Here is a 22879-nt window from a genome sequence, read left to right as displayed (position 1 = left end):
TGCCCAACTGTACATATGCCCTATATGCACATTTGCGCAAACGTGGGAGTTAACTGTAATTGTTCAGTCATAATCCGATGGCGGCAAATTCGTCGCAATCAGATAAAATCAAGCGCTGGACCAACTGGCTTTACGTGCTATCCGAGGCATGGGATTTTACAAACTCCCAACTTCTAAACTCCGGGCAGCTACTGAGATATTTTTGACGGAAAAACCGAGTACTTTTTATTGGTCTTATTGGCCCAACACAGAGTTTGAGACCAACGAGGCCAAATACAAAACTAAATGATGTAACATATTCTGTCAATATTTTCAGGTGAATAGTCAAACTATGAACGCAAAACTATTTATATAACGAGAAATAAAAATTACAATACATTGTAAATAAACTACAGTTTATACTTAAATGATGTCAACATTGTTAAACTATTTGTTACAAAATGCTATTAATTACATCTACAAAAGTAACAAAAATTACATATTTTGTAATGTAATGTTGTCGCCGTAACATAATATTAACAATAACAACAGTCCATGCAACGAATAATACAGTAATTATGTATTACATTAGATGCGCGTGCGCCGGTGAAAGGCTAGGAAAACGAAACAACGTTGGGACATTTGGAAATAGAAGGCGTTCCTTTGCATTTCCGTTACCATTTGAATTAAGGTACTATTTATGTTGTTATACAACGCATTTGGTTCAAATAAAAAAATCTATTTTTAGATTTCTCAAAACCGCTTACTATGCAATTTTTTTTGACACAAAACCGAGAAGAATCGGTTAGAAATTTAGAAGAACTTTTATACTTGAAAATAAATATAGTATTGAAATAAAAGAATACGAACTCCAGAATTTTAATAATTAATCTATTTAATGTCGTGTTACCTACGATATGTACGTAAGGTTTATATTTTAATGAGTTAAAAATATGTTTATATATATTACATATAAAAAAAAAATGTCCACGACAACATTTCTTACGTCATTTTCGATTTTTAAAAATATATTTTCGAATAATATAAAAAAAGTTTTTAATAAACTTGGCACATACAAAGGTGTAGTCACAGCTTAAAGATTTATATATCTGAGGTTAAAACCTGACAAACGCAAGATGCCGGTCACGTTATATATGCGGTGGTTTATCCACGATATTTTTATGAAAATTATGATAATATTTGCAACAAAATGGCAAGGTCTAGTGTATTCTATATTTATAGGCTGACCACTGCAACCATTAAATTTGAATATGGAATATAATATCGGAACTCGTCGTATCTTGCGGTTAGCTCCGCTTACATACATTGGAATAATTACGATATTAATTATTTATCTGTTCAAAACGACACTGGTAAATAATACTTTGCTAAATAATCTGAGCCCGTTAAAAAAAAATGAATAAATAATTGTGTTTGATATTGCTTTTTATGTCATACACGGTATTTACGCGCTTTGTGCAAACCCATTTGGGTAGTATTAGCACCCGAACACGCTAAATAACCACTACTTAACACTGCTTGGTAATAAGTAAGTAATAACAGACACAAGAGATATAACTTCGTAGTTCCTAAGGTCGATAGTGATGTAAGGAATGGTTAATTTTTGCAGCACTAATATCTCTGGCCGGCGGAGATAACTTAGAATCAAGTGGATCACCAGTTGTCCATTGTAAATAAATATATGTATACATATATAATATATAAAAGAGATAAAATGAACTGGTTCATGTTACGACTCGCTTTGGCGCTTGCAAAAATTCTCTCGACTCATCGTCATCAAAGAGTTGAGATGGAGTACAAGCTATTTGAGTTATTATAACGACAAGTATTTAGATTTAATGGCTCAGTGATGTTGTTAGAAATTTTAATAGAAAGTAATCTCTTTAAATTTGTTTCTTTTTTTTTTTTTAATTATAATTGGTCACTTCTACTTTTCCTCCATTGTTCTTTGATGACAAAATAATGCGTTATATTGTTTCGAGAATTAAGTGGATTAGGTACTGTGACAGTGGTTTTATAGAGAAAGTTGTTGAAATCAAAATCTACAGTACTGACCTCAAACATGTAAACACCTTGTGTAAAAATATTTTAATAATAAGGTTTTATAACAATTTCCATATAAAATATGAAATTTGTAAAAATAGTTATACTTGAAGTTGAGTTTCTTTTAAAGTAAAGTACTGCCCTGTACATGCCCGACAATTAATTAAAGGCGATCGCTCTTTTATTTTTGAGAAGTTTTGGAACTTGTATACTCTACTAAACTGAATGTTAGTTGCCCCAATAAGGGTGTTTATTTATATTGAAGAGTTTTATGTATAAGGGCCAAAATGATAAATCATAAATTTTCAATAGAGCCTCTCAAATTTTCAATCTTATTAATAACATAAATGTAAAAGTTTGGATGTATAGATATTTGTTTCTTAATAATGCCAGACTGGATCTGAATGAAATTTAGCACAGAGATAGATAGTCTGGAAGAGCACATAGGTTTTATCGTCGAAACATGTACCTACTAGTTTGATATAATATTTACATGCTAATGATTGATAATAGTTTACGAATCTTTGTAATCTATGTACACATATGGCAGTCATTGAAAAGCTACTTACATATATATTTGGCTCATACACATAGGATTTGATATTATTCAATCCCGTCATACTCCGTATACGTTATTTCATTGCAGTTAGACCGTTAACTTGAATACAAAATGACATATGTAAAAAATGATAAATTTAAATAATTATTTGTTATAAAGTATCACTCTTCAAAATACGCCTTTAATATTCATAATGACACAAATTACTTTCAAAATTTTCCGATAACTGTTTGAAATCTCGACCAGTACTAAGATATACTACAATTTATAGATGACTTAGCATCACCAGTTAGACATATCTGGCTGGATAGAATTTGTTTTATAATTATATAGATGATAAAAAGTGTGGGACTGATACGGTACTCGTTGACTTTCAAACAAGTGTTCGAAAAGAGTAACTACTGAGTTCCTTGTCGGTTCTTCTTGGTATAAATTATATTCTGAACCGGTAGTAGCTTTACTTTTAGTATAGTTGTGTAAAATGACTATTCAAAAGTGCTTATGAAAGCCGACTCGTTAAATTATATTTTGATTTTCGTTATATTATTTTTTATCTATTTTTTTAAGAAATATAATAGAATAGAATATATAGAATATATAGAATATAATAGAAATAGGTTACCTCAATTTTACTAGCGCACAATCTGGTAGTTTGCAAGTCCCCAGTCATACTCATCCATGAGTGTGTTTTAAACAAGAAGTTAAAAATCAGGAGGCAGTTTACATAAATTTCATGACTCGTGAAGAGAGTTGAAAAAAATCTTCGAATCATTTCGACAACTATTAGTATAATTATAATGTTGTCAGGTGACGGAGTCAAGATGGATAACATACCGTTGTTAAGACAATTTAATAAGGATCATTTCTGTGCTTCTTAATGACTTAGAAACGTATAAATACATCAATATAGTCCAAAAAGTTTTCTCATCCATCAAGTGTAAGACCTAAATCTACATTTTTTACATGAAAATTCAGTTGTGCTTGCCTGGGTTTGAACCCGAAATCATCGGTTGAGATGCACGCATTCTAACCACTGAGCCATCTCGGCTTTAAAAAATCTCTAATTTAATTTAATCTATTTTTTTATAATAATGTCGTTTCAATAATTGTATGCTATTGTGGTTGGCAATCTAACTACATTTAAGTATAAAATTACTAAAAAAAAACAAAAGACTATATCTAGTACCTAGTATACGTACTATGATAATATATATTTTCTTTTATCTTTTACATTTGACTGAATAACTAGGTAGTCGTACTCTTTTGATTTTTACAATTTTTTGTATATTGATCTTGTGACGCGAGTTAATTTCGCATATTTGTTCCACTTACGACCTCCGTGGTCGAGTAGTGTGTACACCGGATTTCATGGGTACACCACTCCGAGGTCCCGGGTTCGATTCCCGGCCGAGTTGGTGTAGAAAAAGTGCATTCGTTTTCTATGTTGTCTTGGGTCTGGGTGTGTATGATACCGTCGCTACTTCTGATTTCCATAACACAAGTGCTTTAGCTACTTACATTGGGATCAGAGTAATGTATGTGATGTTGTCCAATATTTATTATATTTATTTATTTACTTAGTCTCTTATTAAATTACAAATATTTTATCGCATTCGTAAACCAGATCTGTTATCGATGTCAGTAAAATTATTTCGATAGTAGTATCTTGTTCGATGTTTATGTATAGGTAAATATCATAGGGTCGTTAGCTTTGTAGCGACAGTCAAAGGAAGGTGATGAAATCTAGGTCGGAGTGAGAGGCGATAGGACAAAATATTAGCAAAAGGAATATTTGGCTGAAAAACCAGTTAAAGTTAATAAATATCTTAATGTATTTTATTAAGAGATATTTGTAATCCACCTCAAATAAACAACATTAATCGTTTACTTAAAATATATATATTTAATATGAAAGTATTTTATTTTTTATAAATCATGCTAATATAAATCTTTATTAAAATAATAACTAACTTGTATTATTTATACCTTTTTCTTATTAAATGACTTTCGATTGTTAAGTGTAATAATGCTAAAAATTACAAAGGTATTTAATTATTATTTAAATTAATAAAACAAGTAGTCGTATATGCAACATATTCTACTAGTTGTCGCTTTCGACTTAGATCGCGTTAAAGTCGGCCGTCAGCATGCATAAAAAAGTCAGAAAGGACTCCTGTGGTTCAAGTTTGTCAAATTTCATTAAATTCAATTCAGTGGTTTGGCCGTGAAAGTGTAACAAAAAGAGTTCAAACCATCAAAACATCTCATTTATAATTTTAGTGTAGATTAATGTATTTCAAATTATTATTAACAATGAATACGGTTGAGCCGAGATGGCCCAGTGGTTAGAACGCGTGCAGGCACCACTGAATTTTCATGTGCTTAATTTGTGTTTATAATTCATCTCGTGCTCGGCGGTGAAGAAAAACATTGTGAGGAAACCTGCGTGTGTTTAATTTCAACGAAAGTCTGCTACATGTGTATCAACCCGCATTGGAGAAGCGTGGTGGAATATGCTCCAAACCTTCTCCTCAAAAGGAGAGGAGGCCTTAGTCCAGCAGTGGGAAATTTACAGGCTCCTAACGTAAAAAAATGTAAAAATGAATACGGTATCTCAATAGGGTCATTGTATTGTGCAATGCGCGTTCACGCAAAACTAATGGTTACTTACCTTGTTTTTAGCACATTAGCCGATGCTCGCAACCTTGTAGTTGATAAAAAGTTTATCTTATTGATAAAAATTCTGAATGATTCTAGGAAGTTTGTTTTGGGACTGGTCACGTTTTTAACCGACTTAAAATAGGAAAATTCCGTTTGGGATTTATTAATATATGCGCAAATAACTTGGAGATAGGAGCTTGGGACTTCTTTTTCGCCAATTTTCTACCGCAAATTTATATAATCGTATTGCTGTTTTTCTATTTCAAATAAGTAGGCAGACTGGTTAATGGTTCATCTAGTAGTAAGTGGTAACCGTCATATACAGACATCACAACTATACACAATAGCACTATATGAAACCATTTATCACCATCAACCGATCATTTCTACTAAAACACAACAACACTTAATATTGTTGTACGGCAACTACACAGGCAGGCTTGCCACCAAATTAATAATCACTTAATCATAAAGACATTTAAAAAAAAATCTTTAAAACCCTTAAAAATACATTTTGTCTTTACAATTTTAATTGAATAACAATGGTATAACGTCTACGAACATTTGCATATCAAGCTCATTAACAAATGTTTTGTTTAACAAGCAGTTAACTTATCAGTGAAAGCAATCTGTTGATAATCCAACACCATCTCATAAGACATGGTATTTTAGGTGGAAGTATCGTGGACTGGGCTAATTTACTCTCTTTTGAGAAGTTTTGGCGCTTATAACGTCTCGTTGCGCCAATGGGTGATAGATAGATTGATAATTAATTTATATAATACTAGTTGTCACCTGCGGCTCTGTTCGCTTTTTAGGGTTCAGTCGGTAGATGTTAGATATAAAAAAGAACCTATGTTTTTCCTTGGATTTCCTTCATACCCAGTGTCGAATTCGGTTCAGTGGTCTCGACGTGAAAGATAGACAGACAGTTACTTTCGCATTTATAATATTAGTATAGATGTTTGGCGATAATTAGGATATTTATTTACAAAAACAAAATAGAAATGTCATGACAAATTACATCAACATTAAGGAAACCATTTTAGGTTACGCATTGTCGAAGAAAAAGATTGTTATTGGTTAAAATATCTTACAATGCTGACGTCTATTTGATTTGATTTGATAAATTTTTGAAAGATAATATGTTAAGACAACAATATAAGCGTCAAAATAGCAGGATCGATCCTGAGCCTTTGGGCTATTCTCGTCCTCACTCCCAACACAAGTGATAAGCATAGGAGGGGTAAATACGAATATTAGTAATTCCTTAATAAGTAATTTGGGGCATTGCTACAATTATTATTTTTTTCAAAAAAATATATAAACATCCACACAAATATTGTTGTCGGCATATAATAATGGCATCTTTAGTTAAAACTCACCTGTTTCCTAGCTGTTCTGTAAACAAGATGGGGAGCGCCTTCCTCGGTTTGTCTTTTGTCCTTGTTTTGCGTTTCAACTTTTTTGTTTGCGTCTTCAGAGCGAGCGCACAGGACGAGAGCTGTAACAAACCAAGTGAAATGTGGAATACTTATGTCAAGCTAAGTTAAACTTTTGCAGTGGAAATGTGTTAGTTAGAGATCAATGATATTCCAAGCGTGTTCAAACCCGGGTAAGAACCATTTAATTTTGATGTGTTTAATTTGTGTGCTGTCATCTTGTGCTCACCGAAGGACCAATCGTCCTAAGAAAATACATATTATAATTAAAAATCTGCCACTTTTGTTTCCTCCAAACTTACAAGAGAAGAGGGGCCTTATTCCAGCAGTTGAAAATTTTGAGCTGTTACTCAATGAAGCTATTTACCATAAGGATATATATTTCATTGTTTAATTCTTACATTTATATTCACGTATTGATATACACATATTTCCCATATTTTTAAGTTTATTTATATTTTTTTATTTCTTTTATTTCCAGGGATAAAAATAATTTCAATAATATGATTCAAAGTTTTAACTATAAACTATCGAATTTCTTTAAATTCCAATGGGTTCCCAATGAGCACGTAAAGCATTTTCAAATGACCCTTTGTTTCGTCATTCAAGGTATCATAGATAGCTTATATAGCTTTATATTAAGTATATCCTATAACATTACCGTTTAACAGTACTTAAAAGAATAGGTTTTAAATTAAGTCGTTAAGAAGTATGGATAATTCTAAGTCTTTTACTTTTATTTTCTTCGTCATCTTCCTTTTCGTAATATATAAAACTATATTATTATTAAATATCTATAAATAATTTAAACTGCTTATACTCACATAGTATAAGAAACATAAACCAGCATCCTTTAAAATTTTATAAACAATTGTATAAATACGTCAACGTAATAATATTCACTCCGTTCGGTTTCCGTTCCAAATAAAGTTTATGCAAGCTTCGCTGTGTACACTATAATTAATAACAGCGAGCTACAGGAGCTTTTGCAATAAAACTAACTTGATACTTGTATTCATTTATTATTATTAAATACCTTGTATTAAAAAGTAATAGATCTCATTTCGAAATCGGTTGTGGAACATTGTGCTGATTCATCCGAGTGGTCCCACCTACTCAGCGTGTTTTCCTTTCAAACAACAATTGTATAGCTGATGTTCTGGTTTTAAATTACCTAATTCGAAATTCAATTTTATCAAATATCGGCAAATAAATCAATGGTTACTCTCATTAAAACTAAAGTATATTAAAAATTTAATTACACTTAAATATTCTGCACGTAATGCAACGAATGTTAGGTCCGCAAACATTTTATAATATAATAATACGTCTTATTTATATATATTTTTTAACAAAACAATCAATTTATAAATTTGTGAATGAATCTGTGGTACTTGATTATAGAATCTATAATTAAGGTAACCTTGCCACACGAAGGATGTATTAGCTTCGCAGACCTTGTTATAAGAAAACTTGTTATAAGTTTATCTTTAGTTCTTGTGTTTATGCAGTATTTTGTCCTTGTTTTATCAAAATTAATAAACCGTGACTCAATAGTTCTATGAGTATACGTAACAGTAACTCAGGAATGACTCAAAAGTGAGCATTGCTTAACATCTTTCCCTATTCACTTAGTGATAGGGTTTTGTGCAAGCCCGTTGGAGTAGGTACAACCCACTCATCATATATTATCATCATAGTATTATTTATTATTGTTTTGAAGTGTGAGTGTGTCAGAGTGATTTTTAAAGTGATTGTTACGAATAGCCCGAATATGAATATAGTATGAGCTCTTCTTAATATAATATATTTATATATATATAATCTTTATAAGACAACTATTCTTATATTATAAATAGCTTTTTTTGTGTGTAAGGAGTACGGGGGGGAACTATAATTGCATTGATTAAAACATTAAAAAATAATAAATTAAAAAACAAAAATTTTTAGTTTAGTAATATTATAAAAAGGTATGAAGAGTTTGTTTTTTCTTCCGGTTTCACGTAAGAAGTATTAATCCGCTTAATATAAAACTTACATATAATTTTAGTTTATGGTTTCAGTTCGGACATAAGTTGTTATGTTTAACATGTTGTCGTGTTGCATATTTTTTGAGATATAGTTCACTATGAAGACGTGGACGAAGAATATTGTCGATAGTAGATACGCGAAACTGCAAAAGGTATACCGAAAAGGAAGCGAAAGCATCAAAATCATCTTTTACACCTTTTATTCATAGTTTGTTGTAATCAACCTTATCAAAGGTAAATATTTTCTTTTCACTTTGTTATTCGAACCAGTTGTTTACGAAATACTAACAGATAACGAAAAAAAAAGGGTGGAAATAATACACGTCGTACGAGGTATTAGCATAGTTCGGGCGAATACATCAGTTTGCGATTGTTAAATCATTGATATAGAATATCTTGTAATAAAATTTTCAAATTCAAAATTCGAATCTATTTCTGTATTAATTAAACGCGACTCAAAAGAATAACCCACGCAATCATGCAAATAAATACACACACATGTTAAATGATTGGCTTTAAAGTATATTGTAATAAAAACTTTATTTTAAACTTCGAACTTGGAATCTATTTTTTTTTTTTAAATAAATGTTAGACAGAACAATCACGAGTGCACGCAATCATTCAAATATATAATTGTCGTTTCATACAATATTTGAATGTCTACATATATACCTCAGAAGGCGTCTCATCAAAATCTAGAGAAATAATCGAATCTATTTACATCAAAATAGGAAGATAATTATTTTACTTCTATAAAGATGGCGTAATATTACATCATATATACTATAATTTGTGGCTAATTAAGTCTTATGCAAAAGATGTATGCAAAAAACAGTTACCATTAGTGTTATATCACTAATGCGACATCGAGAAGTTACCACAACCCGATATTTTCAAAGCTATAAAGTTCAGGTAAACCTGTTACAGAAGGCTAACCTTAGACCTTTCGAACAACTAGGAAAGCTTACACTACTCGTTAACTTTGTCCCACTAACATTTTACCCAACAAACTTCGATATCATCTTTTTAATTGTAGTACTTTTATATTAATAGCAGGAAGACGTTTATCTTCGATCATTGATTTATCTATTGGCTGAATGAATGCTATTGACATTCGGGCCGTGTTGTGCAAAAATATTCCAACTCTCAAAAAAACACAAATACATAGTGTATTGTATGTAACAAAAAAAATAACCGTACACTAAACACACATACATATTTTCTATTAATGTTTCTGTGGATTCGCCATAACGCTCTTAGACATTTCGTTAGTACAACAAGATCGAACGTGCAATTCGCCGCTGTGCCTTTAAACCTATAGTTTGTATAAACCGCAATTAAAAATATCAAAATTAGTAGTTTCTAAGACATCATAATACTATTAATCTTTTTTACGACGTAGGTGGGCGCGGAAAATGCCATCTGATGTTAACTGGTCATCACAGACCATAGATTTTAGTGCTGGATGAAATTTTAACTATTTCTTATATCATCAGCACTACTAACCTTGGAATCAAATGTTACGTCCCTTGTATATTTACACTGGGTCACTCATCTTTTAAACCGTAACACAACAATCTAAAAGGGATTATAATTTATATTATATAAAAAATGTAGCGTGACGTATACAATAGTATGAACAGTATATAAAGAGTTTAAGTGAGACAATTTAATTTCTCAGAGCTTAATTGACGGAATAATATGGGCACTTTGCCCAAAAGATGCGGTATCGAACTGTGCCATGGCGCATCTTTGCTTTAAAATTTCAAGGTCCAAACAAAAGTTATACTAAAAAATACGTGCACTTAATTCTAAATTCAAATATACAAATAGATTAGACTTCTTAATACAAATACACTTTAATAAACACAATTGAATCATTATTCATATCAATGTCATGTAACGATTATGCAAATAGTTCTTACACTTTTTGTTATAATATGCCTATATTCGGAAGCAAATGGCCACTTGATGGTACCATCGCTCATAGCCATTGACACTTTAAGAAATACATTGCCAATACAACCATGGAAACTAAGATATTATGTCCAGTGGTTAGAACGCTTGCATCTTAACCGATGACTGCGGGTTCAAGCCCAGGCAAGCACCGCTGAATTTCATGTGCTTAATTTGTATTTATAATTCATCTCGTGCTCGGCGATGAATGAAAACATCGTGAGGAAACCTGCATGTGTCTAATTTCAACGAAATTCTGCCACATGAGTATCCACTAACCCGCATTGGAGCAGCGAGGTGGATTATGCTCCAAACCTTATCCTAAAAAGGGAGAGGAAGCCTTATTCCACCAGTAGTAGGTTTACAGGCTGTTAATGTATGTATTATATTCTTTCTTTAAACCAGAATAAAATAGTACAAATCATTGCTATTTGACGATAGAATATGGTGATGAGTGGGTGGTACCTGGTGTTGACTTGGTGGTGGGCCAAGCCCTACCACCAAGTCAACACTAGCGTCTCCTCGCGGTTAAGCCTGAGTTAATTGGTTTGGTATAATGTTTTATTATCCTTCAAAACAACTTTAAAACAATCGTAAAGTCTAATGTTTTTAATCTTGGTTTCCTGCTACTTATGGTTATATCCAGTAAAATATCACATACAATTATTTTACAACAAATGAAGGCACTTAATTTATCTTCAAGTTTTTTACAAAAGCTCGGCGTAAGAAAATTCCTTGTGAAAGGAAATATAAATAAAGTTTCTTTACTACGGAAAAGAAGCATAAATCAACAAGTACGGTTGACAACAAATTGACTATCCGGTTAATTTTGTACATATAATTTTGCTGCAAATTCTGATAAATAATGAGATATTATATGCGTCTCATACTTGTAGTTTCAATGGTTAATATTCCCAAACTGTGTTGAAACACTACAAGACTTAAATATTTCACATGGTGAGTGTGTGATCCTAGCAAAACTATTCAAACCCGAAAAATATGCATTAAGTCATCAACAAATTATAGTTCGCAGATAATTTAAATATTTAACGTGATCTTAATCAAATCATCTTATTTGTGTAATGAATATAGCTGACCTTTAAATTCGAAGAACATTTTACATTTAAAATGGATAGGACAACATTTTAGCCGGAGACCAGCTTAGAATTCTAATAACGCGTTTCCTCACACCAAGGCCAGGAACTGTCGCTTACTTGGAAGACAGAAATGACACCGAAAATATTCAGCGTGGGAACTGATGCAATCACATCCTCAGTGGGAATGTGAAATAAAAGTAGGAGAATAGTTATGTATCTTGAATGATACTCTATCGAAGTAGTTTCAACACTAGCTGTATATATTTCTGTAAAAAAGCGTGTGACAGTTTCTTAAATTCCGTGAATTTCGTTTTTATATAAATCTCGTTTGTTGTTAAAATCGAAGTATAAAATTATTTTTTCCCGACGCAGATTTTTGTCAAAAAATACGTATTATAAAACGGAACATACCTTGTCATATACTAGTTGTCTTGTGGCGTACGGAATACCATTTAGAGAAAACATAACTTGTCGTGTTTGGAAAGCACGTTTTTGTTTTTTAGCTTGTTATGACGTCACTCGTTTTGGCTCGTTACGATTTGTGTCACATAGAATGATGGCCCAGGTAGTAAACGAGGAGCTCGAACTATAGCTACGCTAGCGGAAAATTAAATGTCCCTTTTTTAGCACGACACGTTGTTCAAGTTTCTCAAATTTGTTTATTATCGCATATAACCACGTGTATCATATTTAACATCTACAAAAAAAATATGTTAATGACACTATTTCGAAAACATTTTTGTTAATTAATTTGCAAGTACTTAGACAAGTATTTTAAATTTCAAAATTACATTATGAATTTTATGACCACGATCTTAATGGTAAATCGTCGTGGCCCGTTTCTCACGACTTTGCATAACGACAGACATCACATCGAATGACATATAATAATTTTAAGTTCGCATATATTTTAAAATACTTCTAACATACACTAAACTTACTATCGCACATATTCACTGTTCACAAATGCATTGATACATTCGATTATATGGAGGAAAATACTTCGATTGCTAATATTACTGAGAACATTTCTCATGTCTCTCTAAATAAATAACTCCGAAGCTATTGCTTTGTAATAGACGATAGTACAACGTTCAAATCAGATATTGAGTTCTGTGATGGCACAATAACAAATAGAGTTAGCAATTGCAGGCGAACGGAAGAGTTCAAAACAATCCACGACTTTCTGTAGATTCAATCTTAGTAAATTTCTACATCAATTTCAAGTTGCGATGCAATAATTCCGTAGTCATTGAGGATACTTATACATAACAAATTTCAGATTCGATTTGAAATTAATGACATATTATACTAATTAAATAAAACCTCATTAATATAAACAATTGGAACGGTATTAGAGATTAAAATTTATTTGTTCTTTAATAAGTATAGTTAGTATTTTTTGTCTCTTTCTAATGATGAGTTAGCCTGTAAGAGTAATGTACATGATCATATTTTTAAGACTGGATGTATATGTAGAATTAGACACGTTGGCTTCCCAAACAAATAAATAAATTTACATCAGAAACATAATTCATAAGTATATAAATAAAAATAGAATTTGTTATTAAAATCCAATAGCAACTCGCAAATAAAATTTGAGAGGCCTACTGTGTAAAGAAAAAATAGTACTGAATAATTTTATTTCATCTTTTGAACTAATGGAAATGATGGCAACGAATAGCAATTGAGTTTTATTGCTATCTTACTAGAGTAAATATTTTTAACTTAAATATTAAAGTGTACAGAGCTGATAGAATTCGTCTCAATCACAGAACTCAAGTTTATTTGAATCTAAACGAGATTATGTTGTACTTGAACGATATTTGATATAGAAGCTATAGCATTCGCGTTCCGTGATTGCCCCGAGCACTCAAGGCTGCAAGTTGTAAGTTAAATGTTAAAGTGCAGTAAGCAGATGCGAGAGACGAACACAGTCATGACTTCGTAATTGCATTACTTTCCGCCGCTGCAAGCAATTTGATTGTCTTCCCTTTTGAATATTTAGGTGATTCAGCGGTAGAGTTTTATTTTTACTCGCACTTTTTAAATATTCACGATGAGGTTGTCGCTATAGAATAAAACTTATAGTTTACACATAATGAAGTACAATTTAAAAGATTTAATAAACGCGTGATGTTTAATTGCAATTAAAGTCCCTAACGATAGTCAAACAACTGAATATTATACGGTAAAAACTGTTACCTACTTCTTGACTCTTTAGTGTAACGGCTAGCTTTTAAGGTTGTTGATTCTAGCGTCCTTGGTTCAAATCCTGGGTCAGACTAAAATTAAATGGATTTTCTGTTGTTTTCCTGTAAATGCGTACTCATTGTTCTTTTTGCCTGATCTATCTCTCTCTCTTTCTCTCTCTAGTTACGTCAAATTGCCGTCTTATGTGTTTGCGTACAAACTTGAAACTATGATATATTTTTTAGCTGTTGTGGTAAAAATTTTGGTCAGTTAGTAAAATAACAGCCTGTTAATAAAAGATAGAGGACTCTTCAGCCCAGCTGAGGAGTCCTCTATCTTTTGAGGAGAAGGTTTAGAGCTTACTTCACAACGCTGGTCGAACGATTGTTAGTGGATACACATGTGGCAGAATTTCGTTAAAACAAGACACATTCAGGTTTCACTGCCATAAAAAGATGAATTACAAACACAAAGTAAGCACACGAAAATTCGATGGGGCTAACCTAGGTTTGAACCCACAATCATCGGTTAAGATTAACCCCTGTGCCATGTCGGCTTATATCTCGATCAGTAAGCATTATTTAATAAAATAATATAACCAAAATTTTAAAATAATCTTATTTTCTGCTTAATCAAAATATTGGTAAAGCTCTCAGACAATAAGTTAATAAATAAGCATTGATAAAATAAAAGCTGACAAAAGAAACGACATTTTTTTTTACAGAAACAAAGTTTAATTTTCGATAGTTCAAAGGTAGCGTGGAAAAAATAAAAATGCATTAAACGCTGAGGCCACATAATATAGTTATAGCTGGTTTTATTTGATTACTTCACTTTGCAATCAACAAACTCAATTTGCTACACTTTAATGCTGTGAAACAAACAGAGGCTTTTTTTCATAAGCTCTTTCGTGCAGTCCATTTAGCAAATAGAATTTTGTTTACAAAATGCAGAAGGTTATATATATTATAAATAACAAATATGTTGACGAAGTGGCGTTCCTGCTTTATTTATTAAAAAAATATTATTTACTTTGTGTATTTGTTAAGAGTAAACATCCGAAAATTTCTGGTGGCTTAGTAGTTTGAACACGTGAATCCCAACCGAAGATTGCAGGTGCATGTCTGGGCATGTCTGGGCACTACTGTATTGTGATTATAATTTATATTATCAGCGATGAAGAAAACTTGAGGAAACTGGGTAAAAATCTTACTGACATATCAACGCGTAATGGAACAGCGTAGAATAAACTCTGAGTCCAGCACTGGACGTCATACGTTACATTTGATGAAGCCATTTGTCTGCTGAGACATATATTAAAAAAAAAGATTCACAGCAGTATATATTTACGCGGGTAATGAACAATTCAGGTTACCATTGTGAATATTTCACGGACACGGGAATTGCCAGCACAGAATAGGTCACTTACATGTCTATAGATATTGAGAAATAAGTTATTTATAAGGTATGCCCTTATCGCTGTCTCCGTTCCGTTAAAGAGAAAGGCGAAACCAACTCATTGTTTTACTGCTAGTCAATATATCAATATGTACATATACATATATATAATTCTAATCTTTTTACACGTGTAGATTTTGTCATGATATTTTCATTCACATCTTGGCACGATTACCAGTTGCATGAAAAATGTAGAAAGGCAAGGTTTTAAATTCAAGGATGCCTGAATTTAAAACCCCGACATTAAGCTAAGCTGTATATTTTATTCTCTTAACAATAATATAATTTATAAAACTTTTTTTTTTCTTAGTGTTTACACTTGCTTATTGATAGTCAAAAATCTACCACCAGTTCGGAATTTAACACCTCGGACCTGAGAAGAAACGGCGAAAGAAACTTAGCGGGATATTTTTGTTTTTTTCTATTTTGCATGTACAATAATAATTATATTTTAGTTATTTGAAACAGCCTGGAGGCGATCATTTCATTCCCAAGGTGTGCAGTCAACTATAAAGTGACCCATATACTTATGGCGATAAGAATCAAAATTCAATACAAATGATTAAATGCATTCCACAGTCCGAAGATATTCACAGATAAAAACGTCATGTCGTGTCCACACAAGCGCAGAAAGTCGAAAGTGTTGCGTGCGACGTCGCGTTCCTCGCCAGTAAAAGTAAACTTCCTAAAGGCGTATAATACACAATTATACACTTAGACACGAGTATTTGGTACACTATGTCAGTTTTGAGGGTCAAGGCGTTTTCTAGTGATGCTGTTAGATACTGTCACGCTATTGTTCTTATAGAAATACTGAACTACATAGAGTTTTAAGTTAATTAAAAAATTATTAAATTTACAGTTCGACACTCTGATTTATGTGTATCGATCAGTTTTATTTTTCATTAATTATCACAACATAGTATAAAACAAAGTCGCATTCCGCCGTCTGTCTGTTCATATGTATGCTTAGATCTTTAAAACTACGCAACTGATTTTGATCTTTTAAGTATAACCTACAATAACATTATTTTATCTTTTACTTTATTTTAAAATACATAGACCAATATGGCCCTGAACTGACCAAACCTGTGATATTTGTATATAAAGACATTTTGTAGTATATTTAGTATCAGCATTGCACCCGTGCGAAGCCGGTGCGGGTCGCTAGTATAAATTGAATATGAGTCAACATTTAATGAAATTTAATTTAATGATAATTTCTTATTGCCTCGTCATAGTCGATCCGAGTACAAAAAAACGTATACTATTATATAAAAGTATATCAAGGCAATACTAATGTTTTTATATGTCTTACAAATGTGTCAGGGGTGAGGATGACAATAGCTTGAAATATTAGGACCACGTCTGCGAATTTTACATCGCTTTACAGCGCTGCTAATAGCTGTGGGGTCTATAATTATATACTAACCTAATAAACTTATGTCAACTAAATACAGCTAACTTAATCAAATATACATAGTATAAGATCTGCTTGAATATTAGCGAATACAAATTCCAAACATTAAACATTACCTTTAAATCCAATGAATTACATTAAAAACCAAAATATTAGTATAATTTATAGACGACGATTTGAATATGTCCTCTGACTTACCAAAAACAGCAGAAACGTTCTAGTTTCCCAATTAAGTTTCGTCTGTCCATCTTTTAATTCACTTAACATTATTAGGAACTGTTTTGAGTGAGTCATTGCTTTTCGCATCTGCCTCCTATCAATCAGAGAGGTCATCAGCACCTCTTAAGATCACAATCTAACATCGTATGAGAACTAGGTCAATGACTTGCGAATTGTTAAATCTCCTTTTCTATTTTTTATATTGAAGAAAACGTTAGCGAAAATCGGTTAGATATTTATAACATGTTATGGGCCTTAACTATACATGGTGTTTATTTACGTTTTGGTTTTCAAATAAATAAGATTCAAATGATATTTACTGACGGATTCGATTGAAGTGATTTATTGCTTTAAGACATTTGTTCCAGCTCGGTTATTGGAAAATAATATTGGTTAAAGTAGTATAATATTTAAGCTAGCATAACCCAAGCTAGAAGTCAGTTCTTAAGCGCTTAATTTATAAATCTTTTTGTGCTCGGTTGAAAGAAAACACGAGGGAACTTGCACGTGTAGCATGAAATTCCCTCGAATGTGCTTCCAGCGAACCGCAATGGAATAGCGTGGTATACGTTCAGAAAGATCTCGAGGAGATGTTTCTGAACTTTGTCTTAGTACAGCTAAGAAATATTTAGTAGATATTATTACTGGTACGTTCTAAACTATATTATTATAATAAGCTAAATTTAAATATCACATATAATACTTAATTTCCATGAAATTCGTTTATTATTTACGTAATCATTTCACCAGACCAAAATAATGTTTCTTGGAACTATACAGCAGTAATCATTTTTTAATGTTTAATAATATCCTATAAATTAGAACTATATACTGTTTTGATATATGTTTTTATATATATGGAAAGTATCTCTCAGAAGTTCGTGAAACATAATGTTAACCTAGTTTGCATGTAATTTCAAAATTGCAAGATGATCTGTTTAAGAGACGTGTTCAGGATAAAATTATTAAAAGTAATTTGTGTAATGCTTTGTGTTATTAACTGAACTTTTTTTATTTATCTTTATTAGTAAATGATGATGAATAATTAATGTTATAAATTACAATGATGTTAGTTAAGTTTGACTACCTCGTTTTACTAGTGGCAAAATATGTGACCTCAATTCCCGAGGTTCTGAGTTGAAATCCTATTGATATGTTTTTGGGTTTTTTTTTGTCGGAAAATTCTTAATAGCACTTTCGTTTACTCCCGTTCCTCGACAGCTTGTAAAGCCGTTGGGAGCGCTTGCCACCAGAACTCTTTTCGATCGTTTCAGATTTCCCGTCCCATCGAATTATGAGAGTGTTCCTGTTTTTCTACGCACAATTATGTCAGTACTATAATACGAAAGATGACTCTGGTAACTGCTGCCTTGACTGAAATCGGTTAGGAACTATCAAGGTCGTCGTCATATTTTTATGCTGTTTTACAGAGGGTGCATGAATTAAAAACAAGTGAGAGTGAAGTTTGACGAGATTTTTTTTTTAAATTACCTCATTAACATAGATGTTTATAACTATTTCACCGCACGAAACTGAGATATAATTTGTAAATATGATTTTTGAAGTTCTTAAGGGAGGGTAAACTGCTTCGTTACGTAACGCGTTACGGCGCCAGTCCCTCCGACTTCCGTTTCTCTTACGCATGTTCAACTTAGATTAGTTTAAGTTATCACTTTAGCCGAGCGTCCTGAGACTCACACGTATATTTTTTTTGTATTAGAAGATTGAGGACAAAAGCAATGTTACTTCTTAATTGTATTAAAAATTACATTTAGGATGTGCACATTCTGACTAAAGTGGACCCTACTTCTGGCTTGCATCACATTACGCGCTATCTTTCCCAGTGACGCTGTCAAGACCAATAAGGACAAATACTACCGTGTCTCGAAAAAAAACCTTTAATTTTTTTTTCGTTGTAATTAGCAATAACAGTTCCATATGAAAGTGCTTTTTAATTTCGAAATTAACATTTGAATCTCGTAATTATAATTAGTTTATCATTCTATCTCCTATTCTCCAACTTCGGCGAAAAGATTGGTGTTTGCTATACGTGTTACCTTTTTAACATTATTTAAAAATTCACTCAATGATATAATCCACCACGCTGCTTCAATGCATGTTGGTGGATATATGTGGCAGAATTTCGTTGAAATTAGACACATGCAGGTTTCCTCACATGTTTTCCTTCTCCGCCGAGCACAAGATGAGTTATAAACACACGTAAAGCACTTAAAATTTCAGTGGTGCTTGCCTGGGCTGGAATCCGCCATCATCGATTAAGATGCACGCATTCTAACCACTGTGCTATATCTGTTCTCATTTAATTTAATTCATTAAGCAATAAAAAAATAACAAAGGCATTTCTCTAAAGCATATATATACTTTTTCATATGTACCACTAACCATAGACATTGATTAATTATTTACTCTGTTCGGAAACCGTGAAAGCCTACATCGAATACCGAAACGTAATCTGATAACATTATTCCTTTAACAAAAACAATTCATCAGACTAATTAGAACTAAACCAGTCATCGGTTACCATCCGATATCCAATCAGTTATGTAGGGAATAAGTAACCATTTAAAAACAATGAATTATGGTATTAGAAAATGTCGCGTTCATAACTATCAAATATATTTACTGATATGAATAATAAAATTTGAACGCACACTATGCTGGTCATAAATGCCATAAACCATTAGATATACATTTCATTTTCATTTAGTGTATTACCCACAATCAATTATTTAATTGACATTTTAAAACAAAACACTGATAATTATCAATCAATGTTTATTAAAACGTATTATATCGGTAAATATTATATTATAATATCACGCCAATATATTTTATTTTATAATGAACATAATATAATAAAAAAATTCTAACGCAACATTTTATATAATTATAACATCCAATTTATTGTAACGTTCTATAACAATTGCTAACAATCGATTTTAATTTGTATCATAAATCGGTCGTTATTTATAAACTCTTCCTATATATACTTCCGTGCGAGTTTATATAAACCAAGAACTTGTAAAATTGAAACTCATGTAATGATAATTAATCAACCAATTAAGATAACAATTGATTAAATCATTATAACGGTACAAAGTACGTTTTAAAATTGAGCTTCGATCCTGATGAATATAGGTCATCAGCTTATCTGATATTTTAGTTAGGTGTATATTATTTTGAGCTCATAATATAAAAATATCATCATATTATTAATATCAATTATCATGTCATCATAAAATAATGGCACACGCGTATCCGCTAGCAAAATGCAACGGATCGTGTGCGCGCTCTCTCGCTGTTCGGACAGGTTCAAACTAATCGTGTATTTGTTACGTGCGCGGCACTTCGGACGCAAACTAAATTTCAAACTGTCGACAAATACCTCGACTTCTCTTATCGAGGACTTTTGGAGCTAATTCTACTACGCAGCTGCTATTGCGGATTGTTTCTTTTTTATAAAGTAGGTAGTGGAACGGGGAAATGGACCAATTGATGGTTAGTGGTCACCACCGCCCATAGACATTAACGCTGTAAGAAATTTAAATAATTTCCTTATATCTCAATGTGCCACCAACTTTGGGAAATAAGTAACTATGTCTCTTGAGCCTAAAGCTACACTGGCTCAATCACCCTTTATACCTTTTTTGAGGGGCTTGCAGCAATAAGCCCAATAAATCAAATAAAGCCCTATCACCATTTAAAGTCAATACACGATTATGTTCGAGTAACGGGCCTTTTATACAATGTATTTTTTCGCCTTTAAGTCCGTAAAGAAATACGTAAATTAATCACACAAAAACGAGAACCCACGATCTTTGCTTTAGGTTTGGCGTTCTATGCAATGGACCATCTAGGACGCAGCAGGTACATTACGTTAATTAAATAAGAGCTTTCCAGGTTCCAAGAGGCCATGAATTTAATTTAGACGTGCTTTCAACAGCTTTCTCACAGGTTTGATACTAGTTTTAGAAAGGGTAAATCCGATCTGACCCTACAACCTTTGTCGCTATATTTAAGAATGTTTATCTGATTTACGTGTAATCACCTAGGAACCATCTCTTCGATCCGATGCCCTTCGAAGGGACTGAGAGGGTACCGCTGGTGAGACTCACACACCCACAAGATTTAATGTGTTTTTCCAGTGGCAAAAAGGATCGTCCACTTATGAATGAACCCTATAACTAATATAATCTCGATATTGAGAATCTACTTTGCCAATATTTCTTGAATAACAATACTTTTAGATACGACTTTATATTGGTATTGCCAAAATACTCTGTACCAAAAATGTATATAACAACCTCGAATAAATAAACAGTCCAGAAGTAATATTATACCTTACTCAATGTTCATAATAGGCGCGTTATAAAATTAGTTGACCTGATTAGTAAGAATTCATAGTCTAGAAATTAATTTGCCATAACGAACATAGTTCCTAGGATTAGTGTCACATTGGCAATGTAAGGTATGGTTAATACTTCTCACAGAGCCAATACCTATGGGTGGTGGCGAACACTTACTATCAGATGGTTCATTTGATGGTCCGCCAATCTTTTTTCAAATAGAAAAAAATACGTGTGCGTCTCGGGACGTCCGACAGAACTTAAAAAGAACGTCTGCCCGAAATACGGCTAGCGCTGTGGGTTAGAGTGAGATAACAGGATATTGCTGCTGTATGCATAAGTATAGGGAAGCCAGACAGATTGGCGTCGTAACGCGTTACGTTACGAAGCAGTTTACCCTCTCATTAGAAGTTATCACTTCAAAAACTGTTACAATTGATTGATGAGGATGATGTGCTGCTTCTGACAGATTTAGTCGGAAATCGACAAAACCACCGGTGTACTCTCTGTTCCCCATTTTCCAATGTCCCAGGGTATAACGCCAATCATCAGGCACCAGCGCCGAGAGGATGGTCACCGGACCGAAGGCTTTGCAAGCTTAACATGGAACGGCAGTGTAATTTGAATTCTTGGCACAATAACTATATACATTTTATTGGCCCGAGTCGATTAGTGGAGCCACTAGTGCGAGAAGGCAAACCAAGGCTAACAAAGGTAAATAAATAAAACAATAGAAAGTCCAATTAAATCTTATGACTATAGTTATATCATTCACGTTTTAATGTTATTCTAAGCTGGTTATAATATCATAAATTAATTATCTACTAATATAGTTTGATCATAATCGTTCATTTGTAATCCTGATTTATGTCTAACAAATAATAATTTCATAGAAAATAAATTAAAATATCGATTACACTGGCGTATAGTAATGGTTTATTTTATGAAATAATTTTAGCTATAATCAAAATTGCGAAAATTATTTCATCCGTAAGCTATCATTATACTTACGGTCAAAACGTCAATTTTTCATTTAATATGGCACTAAATTTAACGTCCGTCAATATTGATTAAAATATAATCATGTCAAATTTGAACTATTAATATTGCAGGGAATCTAAATCCAAGCAAATTGAACATACTATGTATATATGTGCTAATCTTGGATACAACTTGAATTAAAAATAATCATAGATATAAAAAAAAAAATCTGTCTCGCTAAAGTAATTTTATTATTTTAGTACTTATTCGTATATTCCGAGCCAACACTATTTTAATTTAATTCAAGTGTCTCAAGGATAATTTTTTGAAGGCTAAATTAAAGTATGGTCCAGACATTTGCCTGAATCACTAAACACGCATGGATTCTGAAAGAATAGCTTCTGTTATAAATAGTGTACGTTTTCGTTTTCACCAACTATAATTACTTGTATG

At 32.3% G+C, this 22879-nt stretch overlaps 1 protein-coding gene across 2 annotated transcripts in view; it reads right to left on the bottom strand.

Moving 5' to 3' along the window:
- Positions 1–22879, bottom strand: part of LOC125071317 (alpha-protein kinase 1-like) — a 50255-nt gene that overhangs the window by 4470 nt on the left and 22906 nt on the right. For both annotated transcript variants that reach the window (XM_047681513.1, XM_047681514.1), the window contains exon 2: positions 6649–6767. In XM_047681513.1, the coding sequence (XP_047537469.1) occupies positions 6649–6767 (119 nt within the window). The remainder of the gene's footprint in view (positions 1–6648; positions 6768–22879) is intronic.

Source organism: Vanessa atalanta, chromosome 19 (assembly GCF_905147765.1).
Source record: "Vanessa atalanta chromosome 19, ilVanAtal1.2, whole genome shotgun sequence".
In the NCBI taxonomy this organism is placed as follows: domain Eukaryota; kingdom Metazoa; phylum Arthropoda; class Insecta; order Lepidoptera; family Nymphalidae; genus Vanessa; species Vanessa atalanta.
The sequence above is the reverse complement of the archived record's forward strand: the minus strand, read 5'-3'. Positions and strand labels throughout refer to the sequence as shown.